A 16,141-nucleotide genomic window follows, 5' to 3' on the forward strand; every position below is an offset into this window, starting at 1 on the left:
AAAATACTAGTGTCTTATTTTGTATATTATTTTTTTTTTCCAAAAAACATTCTTTATGAATAAAGCAACTAACATTACTTAATAAACAGTTAATGGTTCAATTAGAACATATATGTTTTGTTTATGAGAAAAAAAATACTAACTACTAAAAGCTGTAACTATCTATAATGGCATTTTAATCAATTTTAATTCATATTAATGAAAACATACTCCCATGTATGTTCACTCTTACCTTATGATAATAAAAGATGATTAATTTAAATATGATGCAGAAAAGGTGAACGCATGTTTGCATAAACCTTTAGGATTTCATCTTTCATTCATTTTTCCAGTCTGTTCCTAAACCGGGAAGGTTCAAAAAGATGTTAAATAATAAGTTGAGAAGAATACAGGACCATACAACTAACCTCTTAAACCCAACCCGAAAAAGAAGATACAGCACTATTCTTAAGCCCAAACAAATACTAAATTTCATTGAGACACAAAAAAGAGGACGACAAAGGAGGTCCCCACGGAGATCACGCCAACACGTGAGATGCAAACTAATATTGCTTCTGTAACTCTTTTCGGTAAGCATGCTTCAATTTTCCGGAACCCATCAGGCCAATAACAGTGGCACAAGTTCATGTCCGTCATGGTCAAAGCGGCGCCCCAAAAAAATGTGGGAACTTAAAAAAAGCTTCGCCGGTTTGAAGAGTTTGGACAATCTGATGCACGATGACCAGATTCCCCACAATTGAAACAGGCCCCTCCGAATCTGCAATGCACATTCATGCCAATAAAATCACATGAGAGGGTATTATAATTCGCACAGGATGAAAATACTAAACAAAATTTAAAGAATTATTTGATCATTGAATGCTATTATAACCTGTCTGATGATGAAGGCCGGCTTGATCGTCTACCCCCAATTAGCCAATCATCTCCACCACTTTTACCTCCTGCTCGAGACCAGCTATTGCCGCCAGATTTAAAATTTCTACCACCTCTCCTACTAGATCGATCACTGAAGTCGTCATCATCAGAGTCTTCCCCATCCCATCCCCGTGAGGATTTAAAACCTCTCCGGTCCCTAGAAGCAAAACCACCTCCCCTAGAACTAAAACCTCCCCTAGAAGTAGATCCTCTTCGGTTACCACGTTCTCTGTCAGAGAACCTTCCATAGAAATCACTTGGAGGCCCATCGTCTTGCAAAGGAGGTAGCTGCCAAAACAAAGATGCAATGCAATGCGTTTATATAATTATTTGTACAATAATTTTAGTGCCAGTATACGAAGAAGAGAACAGGCAGAGACAACAAAGAATTACAATTCAAATATTGTAATATACCTTGGTGATCTTGGAAATGGTGTTACCAGGTGGTATGTCCTTAGTAAGCAACTCTTTAGCAATCTCCTCGGGAAGATCAAAAACGGCTCCTTGAACCTGATGTGAAGTATTGGCACAATGTCAATTCGTTTGAACTGTGTGGGTGCGTTCCCAGTAGGATTGAAGTTCCGAGTAAGATAAGTATAGAAAATAAAAAAGAGAAAATAACTCGGATACAAACCCTTTCATCTGCAATTATATGGATTTTTCCAACTTCATCGGCAGCTGATGAAAAAACATCAGAAAGAAACCCAGTGACTGATCTTGCTGAAAAATATCTACTATTCTCCGAATCCCGAATTAGTTGCAACGTAGTCCATCCCTGAAATACAAAACAGTTTAAGAAAAAGCAGTTAAAGATCAAGAGAAAAAAATCAAGCATCCGATAGTGTTTGTTCCAGGTGGTATGTCCTTATTTAGATAATAATCGAACAAATAGTAAGGCAATCGAAATATCCACAGGTCATGCTTTGTAACCTCCATGAACTAGGGAATGACCCTGCCGACACTATTTTTAAATGCTTTAAAGGTAAAGATACACTGATTTGGATCATGGATTAGTATTATTATCATTTGGAAAGTCTTTCCGGAGCAATTGTTATGATAAAAACCCTGGTTCGATGGCAAGTATTACGTTACTTAAAAATCAAGGCAACATTTAGAAAGTGGTTACTTGTTAGACTGGATAACAAGGGATATGCAAGATTCACAACACCTGTTCGTGGGTGATAAGAGACCGGGATGATGGAGGTCGGGAAAATCCACTAAGTTGTGCAAGGGCAGCGGCAAGGGCAGTTGTTCCTTGTTCTTCGATCAGTTTTTGTGCAGTTGGGGTGAAAAACTGGATAGATTCGGGATGAACTCCACCAAGTGTGGCAACAACCTGCTCCGCAGATGACTCCAAGACCTCTTCCATAGCTGGCGGACTAACAAATTCAAACTTGCAGCCTACATCACGTTCAAGGGATCTAACTGTTCTCCTCTGGCTACTGGTGTACAACAGAATGGCAGTACCTTGTTTTCCAGCACGACCAGTACGACCAGAGCGGTGTACGAAAGTCTCAGGATCATTGGGAAGCTCATAATGGATAATCTGAATGAAAGAGGTAGCACCAATAAGTTTTCAATACGTTGAGAAAAGATAGCGTTTTAGAGCAAACCAGATCTGAACAGTTTTATGTCCGAAGTTTATCAAATATAAAATTATAAATCCTTAGTCAGATGAGACAGTGAACAGTGGAAAAGACTGAAGAAAAAGCCAAATGTAATCATTTTAAAAAAAATGGGAGACCTTAATTTTACTATGGCAATCACCCAATAAGACTAGACAAATCACACATCAGAATAGGCAATAAATTTCTAGTCCAATCTAGGGATTAGACAACCCAAACTATTTAACCCTAAATTCCAAAAAAATGATAACTAGATCATGAATCCGCCATTAAAAAATATAAGTGCCAGCATAAAATTACTCAAGTGATTTGCTTTATTAATTCACAAACTCATCGGCATTAACTCTAAGCTAATAAATAATAAGCCCATGAGGGAGATCATATGGTTAAAATGCAGACTGGGAAGCATCCTTTGGACTCACCAAATCAACATTGGGAATATCAAGTCCACGAGCTGCAACATCAGTAGCAACAAGCACTGTGAATTTTCCTTGCCGAAAACCATTCAATGTTCTTTCTCTCTGATGCTGAGATATATCACCATGCAGTGCTTCAGACGTTATACTATTTGTTAATGACAGTGATACTTCATCAGCATCTTTTTTTGTCTGTGTAAATACAATAGTCTTCCCACCCTTTGCATAAACCTGAAAGACAAAAGAACAGTAAGAAAAATTATTGACTCCTGCCCCCAAAAAAATCCTCGAGAAATAGTAGATTGTAAACCATCAGAAATAGAAAAATTAACTGATTTAATAAGTTTGTTTTGAGTGCATAAAATCCAGAAATTAGATAACTTGGTAGGAAGTAATGGATTTGATATTTTAAAAACAAACATATAACGAAAATGATCAATTTATTTATTATAGAGTTAAAAAAATTTGGTAGACTATCTGTTTAAATACATATTGCATTAAATATTCAACAAAACATTTGATCTTATTAGATTATATCTGTTTGTTATTTAAACTGGTAACTAGTTATATAACTCAAAATGATGTAAACAGAACCCTCAGAATGTAAACTGAAGAGAATAAGAACATCAAGGTAAGATAGAAAACTTTAACAGATAACTTACAGTTACGAGATCAGAGAGAATTGTCCGCTTTGAAGTGGCAGTGGCTGATATAGCAAAAAGTTTTATCCCTTCAGCGAGCTTTTCTTCTTCATCACCAACCTGTTTGAAAGAAAAGAAAAAGCATTATAATCATAATAATGATTTTTCACATTATAATGCATTGTAATTAAGATTCAATTCCCATTATACAACAACTTAAACATTAGTATGCACAATTATGCCAGAATCATTTGAAGATAGGGCCAGGAAAACTAAAAGTAATTGAGGCCAAGGCTAATGTTAATGCTAAACAGAACGAATTTGAAGACCAGAGAGCAGATGCATATAGATTATGATGTAGTCCACACATGAATATTTCCTTTCTTTTCTCTCCAAATCATAGCACAGTGTGTGCCAAGACAAATGACCGAAATTTCACCACATCACCACTCACTTTAGGATATTTTGAACAAAGACATATGTTTGTAAGCAATGTAAGTTGGGTTAAATATGTTTTTGGTCCCTCAAGTTTCAGCGAAATTTGGAATTAGTCCCTCATCAAAACTTTTGACCAATTTAGTCCTTCATCTTTCAAAATGCATGAATTTAGTCCTTTTAACCAAATTTTGTTAAGTTTATCTAACGTTTCGAGCGCATTTCATGATAGTATTTAAGTTAACATTGAAGCAAAAATGTGTTGTATAAATAATTTAAATACTATCATGAAATGCGCTTGAAATGTCAGATAAACTTAACAAAATTTGGTTAAAAGGACTAAATTCACGCATTTTAGAAGATGAAGGACTAAATTGGTCAAAAGTTTTGATGAGGGACTAAACCCAAATTTCGCTCAAACTTAAGGAACCAAAAACATATTTAACCCATGTAAGTTCGACAAGATGAATATGGTAATCATCTATTTTGTCACATTTAGTTATATGAGCATCTAAACCACACTGTATAAATATTTAAAGTCAACTACCGACAGCAGTAGACAATGTCCTTAATACATCCTTTCCAACCAGCTTGCATAGAACAGCATATGCAGATATACAGGCCAAGATCACATATGTACGTAATGCTCTCCACAACAAAATGTTTGTAAATATAATATATTTCTGGCACAATCATATACTATACTATCTGTTTGCACTGCACTCTATAAACAGAGTCACCAATAGACTAGTGCGTATGCTTGTGTGTGTGTGTGTGTGAGAGAGAGAGGGAAAGATTATTAGAGTGTAAGACAAAAGTAAAAAAAATTCACCAAATCAATTGTGAGTGGGTTGTTCAAATATTTTCTCGCCAACTTCTTCACCCAAGCAGGCATGGTGGCAGAGAAAAGCATGCTCTGCCTCTGAGAAGGGAGGTTCTCTAAAATCACTTCCACATCCTCCTCAAACCCAACAGCAAGCATCTGATCTGCTTCATCAAGCACCAAATACTGAACCTCATTCAGCTTAAGGCTCTTCCCATTAATCAAGTCAATTATTCTCCCTGGGGTCCCGACCACCACATCTACACCTCGTGAAAGAGCACTCTGCTGAGTAACATAAGAAACACCGCCATAAACACAAACAGTGCTGAGATAAGGAGCAGATTCCTTTATCTCCTTCTCCACTTGCTTCGCCAACTCCCTCGTAGGGGCCAGCACCAAAACTCTGGGAAGCCTACCAGACCTCCTGCAACAGAGAAACAAACAACCGCATCAATATGGCCACGAAAAGTTCCATCATGTATAATTTATAGGTTTATTCAATCATTTGATCCCTATGCCTAGTTAACTTTTTATTTTAGCTCCTATATCTAAAAATCAAACCATTGAAGTCCATATACCAACTTTTTTTTATACATTTTTTGCCCCTGTGCCTCCATTTTGTGGCGCCACAAAACTAACAACAGGGTCTAAAACATAAAAAATTTGCTTGTGTAGGGACTAAAATGAAAAGTTGACACAGACCTAGTATACAGAGCATAGGTGCAGCAAATTAATCAAACCAATACTCGTTATACGAAACAGAGGGAAACACATAAACAATGATTACCTGAGAGAAGGCTCATCTTCAACTTCAGTGAGGCCTTTAATAACTGGAATTCCGAACGCTAGCGTCTTTCCAGTACCGGTCTTCGCTCGAGCAATGATATCTCTACCTTGTAGTGCAGGTACTAACACCGCTCTCTAATCACGCACAAAAATGAAGGTAAGTGTTGGGGATAAACCGCTAGTGTAACCCTAAAAGGTAAGAAGATAAGAAGAGAAAAAAACCTGAATGGGGAAAAGGTGAGTAATCCCACGGCTCTTGAGGGAATCAACGAGGCGCGAGGGCAAGTCGAGCTTGGAAATGTCGAGTTCGTCGGAGTTGGGGGGTTCGGCGGAGTGAGAATCGGAGGCGTGTTCGAATTGGTCGAAGTGGCGGCCGAGTCCTTTGAAGGCTTCTTCGCTGAGGAGGGAGGAATTGGGCGTGGCGATGGCGGAGGGGAGGAAAGTGGGAGTGGGCTTGAGGCCCGTTTTGAAGGTGGGCCCAGGGGAGTGGCGGTGGGCTCGGAGGAGGTTGTTGAAGTGGGACTTGGAGTCCAAACTAACGGAGGAAGTGGAAGTAGCGTTTGGCCTCTGGTAGAGTTCGAGCGCAGGCGTTTGGTAAATGGAAGAAACGCCTATGAGAGAAGCCATTTTGGGAGAGAAAGAGATAACAGAGTGAGTGAGGAAGATGATGATAAGGGGCAGTGGTGAGAGGCCACGTCGTGTGAGAATGAATGAATGGCCTTTCCAACCTCCACCTTGCTCTGCTTCCTCCAGATATATACACTCTCCATTATTAGATATTTTTACATTTTCAAAATTCGCCTTATCCTTTCATTCTTTCAAATTTTTCCTTCTTAAACAAATGTAAAATATTCTAAGAATTTCAATATTTTATATTTTTTAATTTATATTTTGTTATATCATATAATAATGTTCTTGGTACGAAGGTATGTAAATATTATTTTTTATTCTGGAGAAATAAAAAATATGAAACGAGAATTTAAATGTTATGTCAGATCAGAATGTTTCTTTGATAACCACCTCTTCTAAGCACTCCATAAGCACGTGTTAGGGGAAATGTTTACTGAGTCAGTATATTTAATCAAAGTTCTAAGTTTTTTTTTTCTCAAAAATAGTTATGCGGTATTTAGTAAAAACATATAATTACGTATGAAATATATGTTGTGATCATCAAGGATAAGCTAAATTTCATTGTATTTAAAAACTTCGAATACTGAAAAACATCTTAGTACACGTATCAATACATTCTTTTATTTAATATGTCTGTATAATTTATTTTTGTCTGTATAAACTCATCACATCAATAAAAAAATCTCTCCTTAACTTTTGAAATATAAGAAAAACAAAGTGAAATATTATAAGTGATTTTTTTTCTTTTACTTCACTTTATTTAATTATTAGGTTTAATTATTGAGATGATATACATTTGATACAAGTGTGTTAATTTAGTATTCGCTTTTAAAAAAATATCAATTGCATCTCAACTCTTGAAAAAGTGTTTCAATTAGGTCTCAAATGTTGGAATACAATTCACACTTTTTCAAAAGCGAGTACCAAATTGATATACCTCTATTAAAGTGGGTATCATCCAAGTAATTAAACCTACTTCTTATATTTAAGGGTGGTAATATAGGCTGAGTAAGTGCGGGTCCGCGGAGCCCGCCTTTAAAAAAATTATCAGAAAGTTTTCATTGTTCAACAAATTTAGAAACTTTAATAAGTTCACAAAATGAAACAAAGATTTTGGATGATAAAATGATAATTCAACTTTCGTACTTTGACATGCACGATGTATTCTACAAATATTAGCACATTCAAAAATACATAATTCTTGTATTTTCAGTCATACAAAAATTTGGAACATTCATACAAAAATTATTAAATAAAGTAACAGTTATACACAAATGTAAGTTTTTTGTTTTTTCTTTTATATATGGGTCAGCAAAGGCCAACCCACACAGGTTGCAAACTTTTGTAGGCCAGCAGGTGCATTATCCTGGTTTGTCCCACTTTTTTTGGCAGACCTGTGGATTGATCGTTGAACCAAACCCACATTATCATTCCTACTTATAACCTTAAATTACCATATTTGAAACAATATATATTTTTATTGATTATTAATTGTTCAAAATCGTACCATTTTAAATTTTAAATTAAATAAAAATAAAAAAATTTTTATGATGTAAATCTAAACTTATTTATAAATGGACACACATAATTAAATACTCAAGTATCTAAACCAATCAAAGTTTATGACAAACGACCTTTTAGAAAAATAGGAATGTGACACTTTTTTACCTATTTTATTTTTGCAATATTTTATCTTTTGACCAATTTTTTAGTTTTTATAATCTCCAATAAACTACCCACGACAACAATCAAGAAAAAAATAGTATTATTTTTTGTTGTATTTTTATGTTTTGATAATATTTTTTATTATAACAATAGTTATATCACATTTTTTATGATATTCATTATTTGTATTGTAAAAAGGGACATCAAAACACAAAAGTAATTTTATTTGCACCAGTCAACATAAAGTGGAAACTAGTCCATCCATTAAATTAAACGGCTTTGTCTGGTGTCTATTCCATTGACATAGGATAGAAGAAGGATGAAAAAATGGTATAAAGATATTTTGAATTTCATGAGGGTGTAGATCAAATATATGGGATGAAAAAAGAAATAGCCTGTGGGTGAGCAAATTGTAATGTTACTTTCCGACATTACTTTTGCCACCCAAGTACAACATTTAAGTAAAACTTTAATATGAAGCATGCACAAATTATATTAAACATGCGTAGGTTTATAGCTTCTGTTACTCGAGTTCAAGCGCCATTTTCTTTTTGCTCACCATGATAATTGTTTTATTTTAGCAAGCATGCAATTTTGTTGATTTCTACATTTAATGTGTTTATACAATTGTCTTGTTGAATTAGTGCATATTTAATTTAATGTTTAGATATTTGAATTTTAAAAAAATAAATAGGAATCTTAAATAAAATATTTGCATAATTTTGTTTCACAGTTTTGTAAAGCATTGCAAGTTCCGACACCACAGAAATCTCCCAACATGAATAATTGACACAGTTTCACTTTCACACTCACTGCTTGTGTTATTTCTATGGAAAATTGCGTTATTATCTTTTACCTAACATAACCATCGATTTTAATTGATCAATGCAGTAAAATCATATCATTTGCTTTTCTCCGAAGTTTGTACTTTTCCAATAGTATAGTAAATTATTTGATATATTTCATTTTTTCATATGTATAAACAATCAAGCTGGATATTTTACATATATAATAAATATTAAAACTTAAAATTATCATTTTAAAATCTATTTAAGCAAATAATTTAGTCGACCACTAATCAACGCCTTTTCTAAAATCAATTTTATTAAATAAAATAATTATAAACTGAAACAAGTATTTGTCATAGATAATGAATTTTCTCATAGCGTGTTGGACGGAAGGGTCTAATGGAGAATCTCGTGACGACGGCGTGTGATGCACGCTCCGCGTATTAGTGGTGAGTAATACGTAAACAAATTTTAATTAAAAAACTAAAATTATAATATTACTAAGTTAAATGTAGAGTTATCGTATTTGAAAACACAATTACGATAGTTAAATGAAACTTAAAAACGAAAAACGCAATTAATTGTCCAAGTAAAAAACAAAAAAGCATTGTATTTGAATTGCTGTTATGATGAGTTTTCAATTTTGATTTTCCTTGGGAAGCCAGCAGTCGCCATTATTGGTGACAGTGAAGCATTCATCTTCTTCTCTTCTTCTCCAATTATTCGCTTCAAACTCAGCGGATCCTCCCTCGTTGCCTTTTCTCCCATTCCATCAATCTTTGATTCTCGTTAGGGTTTTCGCTTGAAGGGAACCCGGAATGGGGGTTCTGGTGCCTTTGTTCCTCTACGTCGTCGCTTTCTTTTGCACCGTTGCAGCTATCGCTTTGGCCGTTCTTCACATTTACCGACACCTTCTCAATTACACTGAGCCCACTTATCAGCGCTTCATCGTTCGGATTGTTTTCATGGTCCCGGTGAGTTACTTTTTCATTTCACCACAACCACCTTATCAATTCATTCATCTGATGGTTTCAACTAGGGTTTCTTCTCACTGTCACGATTTAGTCGCTTTTCGTAATTGGACTAACCGTTTCACTTCATACAAAAACCTTTGAACTTCTCCACTGGAAATATTGGGGCAGAAATGTTAATTGGGTTATCAGATTGTGTGCTGTTCTTTATTCATCGTCTTAATGTAGAGAGTTTTTGTTTCCGGGACTGGATTTTCTTAACTACAGCTTCGTGACTGGCTGACCTAATTGTTTAACTATTTGGTTCTGTGCCAACTACGAGAAGTGGGTTTGCAAACTTGATGCTAAAGGGCCTTGATTTTGTGTAATTGCTTTTTGGTAAAAAAATGAGTTTTAGCCTGTAAGTTAAGTGGTTTGCGTTCGGAAACAATTTCTCTCTAGAGTAATTCTATAGGGAAATTTGTTCCTCAACTCAAAAGCTACATTTTCACACTTGATTTTAGGAGCAAACTTGATTCCAGGAAATAACGATCGAACGTGATTTTTTTTTTTTTGCACAATCCCATTTTTCACTTCTGAAAGCTAGGTGAGGGAGCATGGAAACTCCTCCAGACACAGTGTTAGTTACTTTGTTTGATATGCGTGAAGACCGAATTTTTCTGTTTCTTGGTAATTGCAGTTACCTACCACCACATGTTTTTGTCTGTGTGTTTCTTGACATTTAGGTTCTTTACTTTCATCTTCATTTTCGTTTCATTGCTCTCTTGAAATTTCAATGGGAATACCATCATTCTGAGTTATATAACATTTCTTTTACAGGTTATTGCACTAATGTCCCCATCATTCATTTCAAACAGTTATTAATGTATTTTTCTTTTACAGGTTTATGCACTAATGTCATTCTTGTCCCTTGTATTACCTGAGAGTTCAATTTATTTTAATTCTATCCGGGAAGTGTAAGTTCGTCTTTCTTTCATTCGTTCTCTATTTTCTTGATTCTTGCTGATGTATAGTCTGAATTCCTTTTTTTTTTATGTTTTGTATGTGATTAATGGTTACCTGTGGTACATGAATTGCATATTGTTATTTATTCTACACTGACTGTGACATAGGAAGCCTTAGAAGTAGGTATTGTCTTTCTATTCAGAACTATCTGCTCAGGTACCCTACTCTAGATAGGCTCAAATTCCTAGGAGTAAAACATTTGGGTAATTCTTCAACAAGATTGATTTTTCCTCGGAACATATATGAAAACATGTCAATGGTTTGCTTAAATTTTTACCTTCTTAGACAATACCATCCAGCAGGATGGCTAAAATGGGTGTGTCATTTGTAATTGCAAAGTACCTACTAAGCTCAAAGGCAAGCTTTATCATATCGCCGTCCAGCTATATTCTGTTAATGACAACGAATGTTGGATTTCAAAGGGATAATAAGAAAAAGGGTGAGAGTAATAGAAGTGAGAATTTTAAAATGAACGTGTGATCAAACAAGAAAATAAGTGATACAAAGTGATTACATGCTAGTAGATACTGATGTTGCACTGGTTAAGGTATTGTAAACATATAAAGAAGAAGATTGGATCCAATGGTGATGAGAATTGATCGGTCTTGTGGAAGGGGGAAGAGAGATACACTGTTAAGGATATTGGGAGAAGTGGTTAAGAGCTATGTTATGGTAAATAATATGTTTGAAATTAGTCTTTAACCGAATCAAATAACCTTGTGTGATTCATATAGTGGACCTCATCTGGTGGGATAATACAGCCTTTTATTGTTACAGTAGCGAGTGGCTTCCAATTCTTAAGAAAAGTTACATCCTTCCATTGTTGATGTAAGTAAGGTGGTATAGCTGCTGCAGAGTGCTTTCATATGCAAGCACAATAGTGGGAAGGCAATTCCTTCTCCTCGCCCGCATCTCCATGCACTCTGCTTTGTACTATCTAGTGATTTATATTCAGTACATTATATAGTGTACTTGCCTACTATATTTTAGTTTGGAAATTTAAGCGCACATTGCAATTTTTTTTTTGTCCTAATATTATACTGAATTTTACCTACTTATGCTTATTAGACTGGTGCAGTTTCATGATTGATTTCTCTTGTCTTCTGTTTCAGCTATGAAGCTTGGGTCATTTATAATTTTCTGTCATTGTGCCTGGCATGGGTTGGTGGTCCTGGAGCTGTTGTAATAAGTTTGAGTGGTCGAGTTCTGAAGCCATCATTCTGTTTGATGACTTGTTGCTTTCCTCCTGTACCACTGGATGGGTGGGTTTATGTCGGATTCATATTTTTGGATTAAAAGCCTTTGTACCAGAATATAGTTATATATTCCTTGAAAACTATCCCCTGAATTTTATAGGTTTTTTTTTATTACCTATTTTGTAACTTGTAAGTTCTAGGATGATGCATTTGCCACACAATATGCATAATTATTTTTAGGGATTATTTATTGGAAAATAACATAGACATATCATAGGGTTTTTTTTTATTACCTATTTTCTAACTTGTAAGTTCTAGGATGATGCATTTGCCACACAATATGCAGAATTATTTTTACGGATTATTTATTGGAAAATAACATTGACATCCCAGAGAGGTGTTGGATTGGATTTTAGTAGAAGCTTCTAATATGGTAGCATGATAATATACATTAGTTTCTCACTTCTAAAACTTATATTTCAGGCGTTTCATTCGAAAATGCAAGCAAGGATGTCTGCAGTTTGTGATATTGAAGCCCATTTTAGTTGTTGTTACACTAGTACTTTATGCAAATGGGAAGTATAAAGATGGAAATTTCAGCCCAAAGCAGTCATACTTGTATCTTACGATCATTTATATGATCTCATATACAATGGCTCTCTATGTGCTTGCTTTGTTTTATGTGGCATGCAAGGATCTGCTTCAGCCATTTAATCCAGTTCCAAAGTTTATTATAATAAAATCTGTTGTATTCCTGACTTACTGGCAGGTGATTTTACATCTCATTCATATTTATGGTTATTATTTTCTCTTAATTTTGACTGTATCTTGTTGCTGGTTATATGGTAATATAGGAAAAACAGAAAAAAGAGTGTCATTTTTTGGGTACATTATGAAGAGTAGAATTTGTATTTCTGTTTTCTTGTGACCTTCAGAAAGGATGTGACTGTAAAGTAAAATGAGGATATCCTATTTGATCTTGAGATGAACTGTAACTTATTTGGAGCAAAAGCCTCCATCACTTTAAAAGAAGGAAAATAAGTATTTTGCGTCTTAAATCTTGGGATATAAAGTCATATATCTTTTATTGAACAGACATTGAATATACCCTGGATTTATAACATCTTTGTTTATATATATATATATATATATATATTCTAAATGTTGGATTTGGTGCTAGTTTCTTCTAACACACCAGCGTAGTTTAAATTTTAGGAATTGATTTGTTTGTGAAAGTCTTCAGTTACCTATAATTTTCATCTCCCTCCTGTTTTCTTTGTTTCTCTAGTTTTTCTATTTTTCTTACTTCACTTAGTGGTATAAACTTATTTGAGGCCACTGGTAATAGACATAACAATTAAAAATAACAATAAAAGAGAAATGACACTTGTGTATGCGTGTGTTTTGACATTTATTTAATAGCTTCATTATTTTTGTTGATTTCACACAGCTTGCAACCCTGTGGGGATTATTTAGAATTTAAGAATGACTAAGTGTTAGTTTGGTGTTGTTTCGTTGTAGTGATATTTTCTTTTTACTTTTGAGGGTTGCAGCAGGGTGACATTTATTTATTTATTTTTATTTCTTAGGGTGTGTTATTCTTCCTTGCTGCAAAGTCCGGATTCATTGAGGATGCTGATGAAGCTGCCCTGCTCCAAAATTTTATCATTTGTGTTGAGATGCTTGTTGCTGCTGTAGGCCACTTTTATGCATTTCCATACAAAGAATATGCCGGTGCTAATATAGGTAGATCCCATGGTTTGACTGCTAGCCTTGGGCACGCTTTGAAGTTAAATGATTTTTACCATGATACAGTGCACCAGGTGAGTCTTGCTTTCTATGTTCTATCTGTAACACTGTTAACACGGCATTTGCTTCAGGCTTAATGCATTTCTAGTTCCCCATATTATTGTTGAAATTTATGAGTCTCCTTTGCTTTCATATTTTCTCTGCGGATAATTTGATACTAATCAAACTTGTGGCAGTTTGCACCAACGTATCACGAATATGTTCTCTATAATCACAGCGAAGGTGAGGAGGGAACTAAGAAGTACAGGTCACGAACTTTTGTTCCAATTGGCCCTGAGATGGATTCAGCGAGAAGAAATAGGAATATGTATGGGAACAAGTTGGATGACATACAACTCTCAAGTTTGTCTTCTTCTACCAGTAGCAGTTCAACAAATTCTGCGCCCGATGATTCAAATTCTGTTGCAACGAAATCTTCCTTGCTTGTGGATTTGTCCAATTCTACTCCGGAACCATATGACTTGACCGTTATTGACTTGGATGTATCCAGTTACCCTGAAAAAGTTCCTGCTGTTGATCAATCTGGTGGTAGGTGATCATGGGGAATAATCAGATGTAGGTTTGATGGGGGACATGTTATGGCTGGAGGAGATTAGAGGCATCCGGCATATTTTCCGTGCTTGGAAAGAACTATGATTTTGATTTCTTAAATTCTGGGAAAGGAATTAAGCAGATCATGTGCGAACATACATTTGTGTAAACTAGTCGGCCTCACTCTTAAGCAAAGCAGTCCTTGATGTTGGTATCGGTCTTAATACTGTAATTGTCTCCAATGGTTGTGTCCTGTGTGTAAATTGTAGATACGGAACTTCTTGACGTGCCTCAGAGTTTAAACATGAAAAATACTAAAATATTGGTTTAGAATTAATTGATTCTTTTCTCCCATACACCATAAGATATTGGTTCTTGTTGTTTTTTATGCTTATAGCAATGCTGTTGTCATTATTTACGTTTATGGAATCTTGTTATATTTATTTCGAGTTTGGCACTAGATATTGTAGATGATGAGGGTTTTCTCAGAATCTCAGTTCCCATTTGTACCATTTCTGGGGGTGAAAATGCAGTGCATTTTATTCGTTTGTGAAGCTTCTTGTTAACCATCCTTGGCCACGTTTAGTTTTTTATAATTTTCGTGGGTTAACTTTTGTAGCCATATTTTCTACTTCATGTTTTAGTAACTTTTCGCTCCTGGAAAATTGCTTTGAATGATAAACTATAACACCATGTGACAGACCTCTAATTCCTGAGTTCTGTATTTTCTTTTTGTTTGTTTTTAAAGCTTATATGTTTGACGAGGTTGCGGTAATGTCAAGATTAAGGATATGAGAATGCATTGATCAAATTTAAAATTGAACGTTGTCGACAGAAATCATGCTGTGGTTGAGTGTAATGATGCTATTTTTTGGACTTAAATCATGCTAACAATTGAGAATTACATAGATTTTGCGAACCATGTTTTATGAAAAGTGAAAATATTCAAACTAAGTTATCCATGAGTAATTAATTAAAAGAATTACATTAAAAAAAAGTTTGATAAAAAATAACTCCGTCATTGCAGAATTATTTAACGCATTCGTCCTTCTTATTCTCAAAATGATTAAAATTATTTACTTATTAGATTAGTTAGATTTCAAAAAAAAAATAATAATAGAGATAATATTTTCTTTTATTCCTCACATATATGAAAATTTATAACTTATACATACTCATTTGTTAGAAGAAATCAATAGTTCTATATTTTAAGAAGTTGTAATTATAATTTACTGTTATTTTATTTATAAAATAAATACATACAAGTTAACAAATATTTCTATATATAAAAGAGAGATTATATATATATATATATATATATATATATATATATATAATTTATCTTTTATTTTTATCTTTCATTCTTTTTTAGTCTAATTGTTAAAAGTGTAACATTTTTTCTAAAGAAAAATTATATATGGACAACTTTCAATGTTTCTATTTCTATTCAACGCATAACAAAAACTATTTTTGTATTTAAAATAAAAAATTAATTTATTTTTTATTAGAATTAAAAGTTGGTTTAATTATTCGGATGATTTCCACTTTGGTAGGTGTGTGTCAATTTGATACCGTTTTTAAAACATTTTAGATTGCATCTCAAATTTTGAAGAAGTGTTTCAATTATGTCTCTTTAAAAAAAAATGGTATAATTAGTCGCATAGTACCCAGTTTGGTACTGAAGTTTCTAATTGGTACCCGGTTTAAAAAAAGTCTCAATTACGTACCCAAATTAGTTTAAGTGCACCAATTGAGTCCATTTGACTTGACGCCGTTAGAAAGGTTAACGTTGACTGATAGTGGTTGGTCTCTGAATTAAATTTGGAACACGTGGTGATCAATTTTGACTGACGTGGAAATGTGGGGCAGAATATTCAATATGTCTTGTAATGAAAAAAAAAGAAC

The 16,141-nt window shown here is 34.3% G+C and overlaps 2 protein-coding genes across 2 annotated transcripts; one reads left to right on the top strand and one right to left on the bottom strand.

Moving 5' to 3' along the window:
- Positions 1 to 288: 288 nt before the first annotated feature.
- Positions 289 to 6,377, bottom strand: LOC114184979 (DEAD-box ATP-dependent RNA helicase 3, chloroplastic-like). The gene is made up of 10 exons (XM_028072430.2): positions 5,864 to 6,377; positions 5,643 to 5,776; positions 4,865 to 5,279; positions 3,619 to 3,717; positions 2,963 to 3,187; positions 2,084 to 2,461; positions 1,550 to 1,690; positions 1,330 to 1,425; positions 872 to 1,203; positions 289 to 757 (listed from the first exon to the last, which is right to left on the bottom strand). Exons 1-10 carry the CDS (start codon positions 6,266 to 6,268, stop codon positions 670 to 672), a joined length of 2,313 nt encoding a protein of 770 aa, XP_027928231.2. The 5' UTR covers positions 6,269 to 6,377; the 3' UTR covers positions 289 to 669.
- A 2,968-nt stretch (positions 6,378 to 9,345) lies between these two features.
- Positions 9,346 to 14,573, top strand: LOC114191529 (uncharacterized). The gene is made up of 6 exons (XM_028080748.2): positions 9,346 to 9,698; positions 10,578 to 10,651; positions 11,813 to 11,962; positions 12,380 to 12,665; positions 13,486 to 13,719; positions 13,882 to 14,573. Exons 1-6 carry the CDS (start codon positions 9,543 to 9,545, stop codon positions 14,239 to 14,241), a joined length of 1,260 nt encoding a protein of 419 aa, XP_027936549.1. The 5' UTR covers positions 9,346 to 9,542; the 3' UTR covers positions 14,242 to 14,573.
- The last annotated feature ends 1,568 nt before the right edge of the window (positions 14,574 to 16,141 follow it).

This window comes from Vigna unguiculata, chromosome 1 (assembly GCF_037176805.1).
Source record: "Vigna unguiculata cultivar grain cowpea cultivar isolate G323 ecotype 2 chromosome 1, ASM3717680v1, whole genome shotgun sequence".
Classification (NCBI taxonomy): Eukaryota; Viridiplantae; Streptophyta; class Magnoliopsida; order Fabales; family Fabaceae; genus Vigna; species Vigna unguiculata.

Coding starts and splice junctions, on each gene's coding strand:
- LOC114184979 (XM_028072430.2), bottom strand. CDS start 6,268: ATGGCTTCTCTCATAGGCGTTTCTTCCATTTACCAAACGCCTGCGCTC. Junction 5,280..5,642: donor GAAGATGAGCCTTCTCTCAG/GTAATCATTGTT, acceptor TCTCTGTTGCAG/GAGGTCTGGTAGGCTTCCCA. Junction 3,718..4,864: donor ACCCACTCACAATTGATTTG/GTGAATTTTTTT, acceptor TCTTTCAAACAG/GTTGGTGATGAAGAAGAAAA.
- LOC114191529 (XM_028080748.2), top strand. CDS start 9,543: ATGGGGGTTCTGGTGCCTTTGTTCCTCTACGTCGTCGCTTTCTTTTGC. Junction 9,699..10,577: donor GGATTGTTTTCATGGTCCCG/GTGAGTTACTTT, acceptor TTTCTTTTACAG/GTTTATGCACTAATGTCATT. Junction 10,652..11,812: donor TTTAATTCTATCCGGGAAGT/GTAAGTTCGTCT, acceptor CTTCTGTTTCAG/CTATGAAGCTTGGGTCATTT.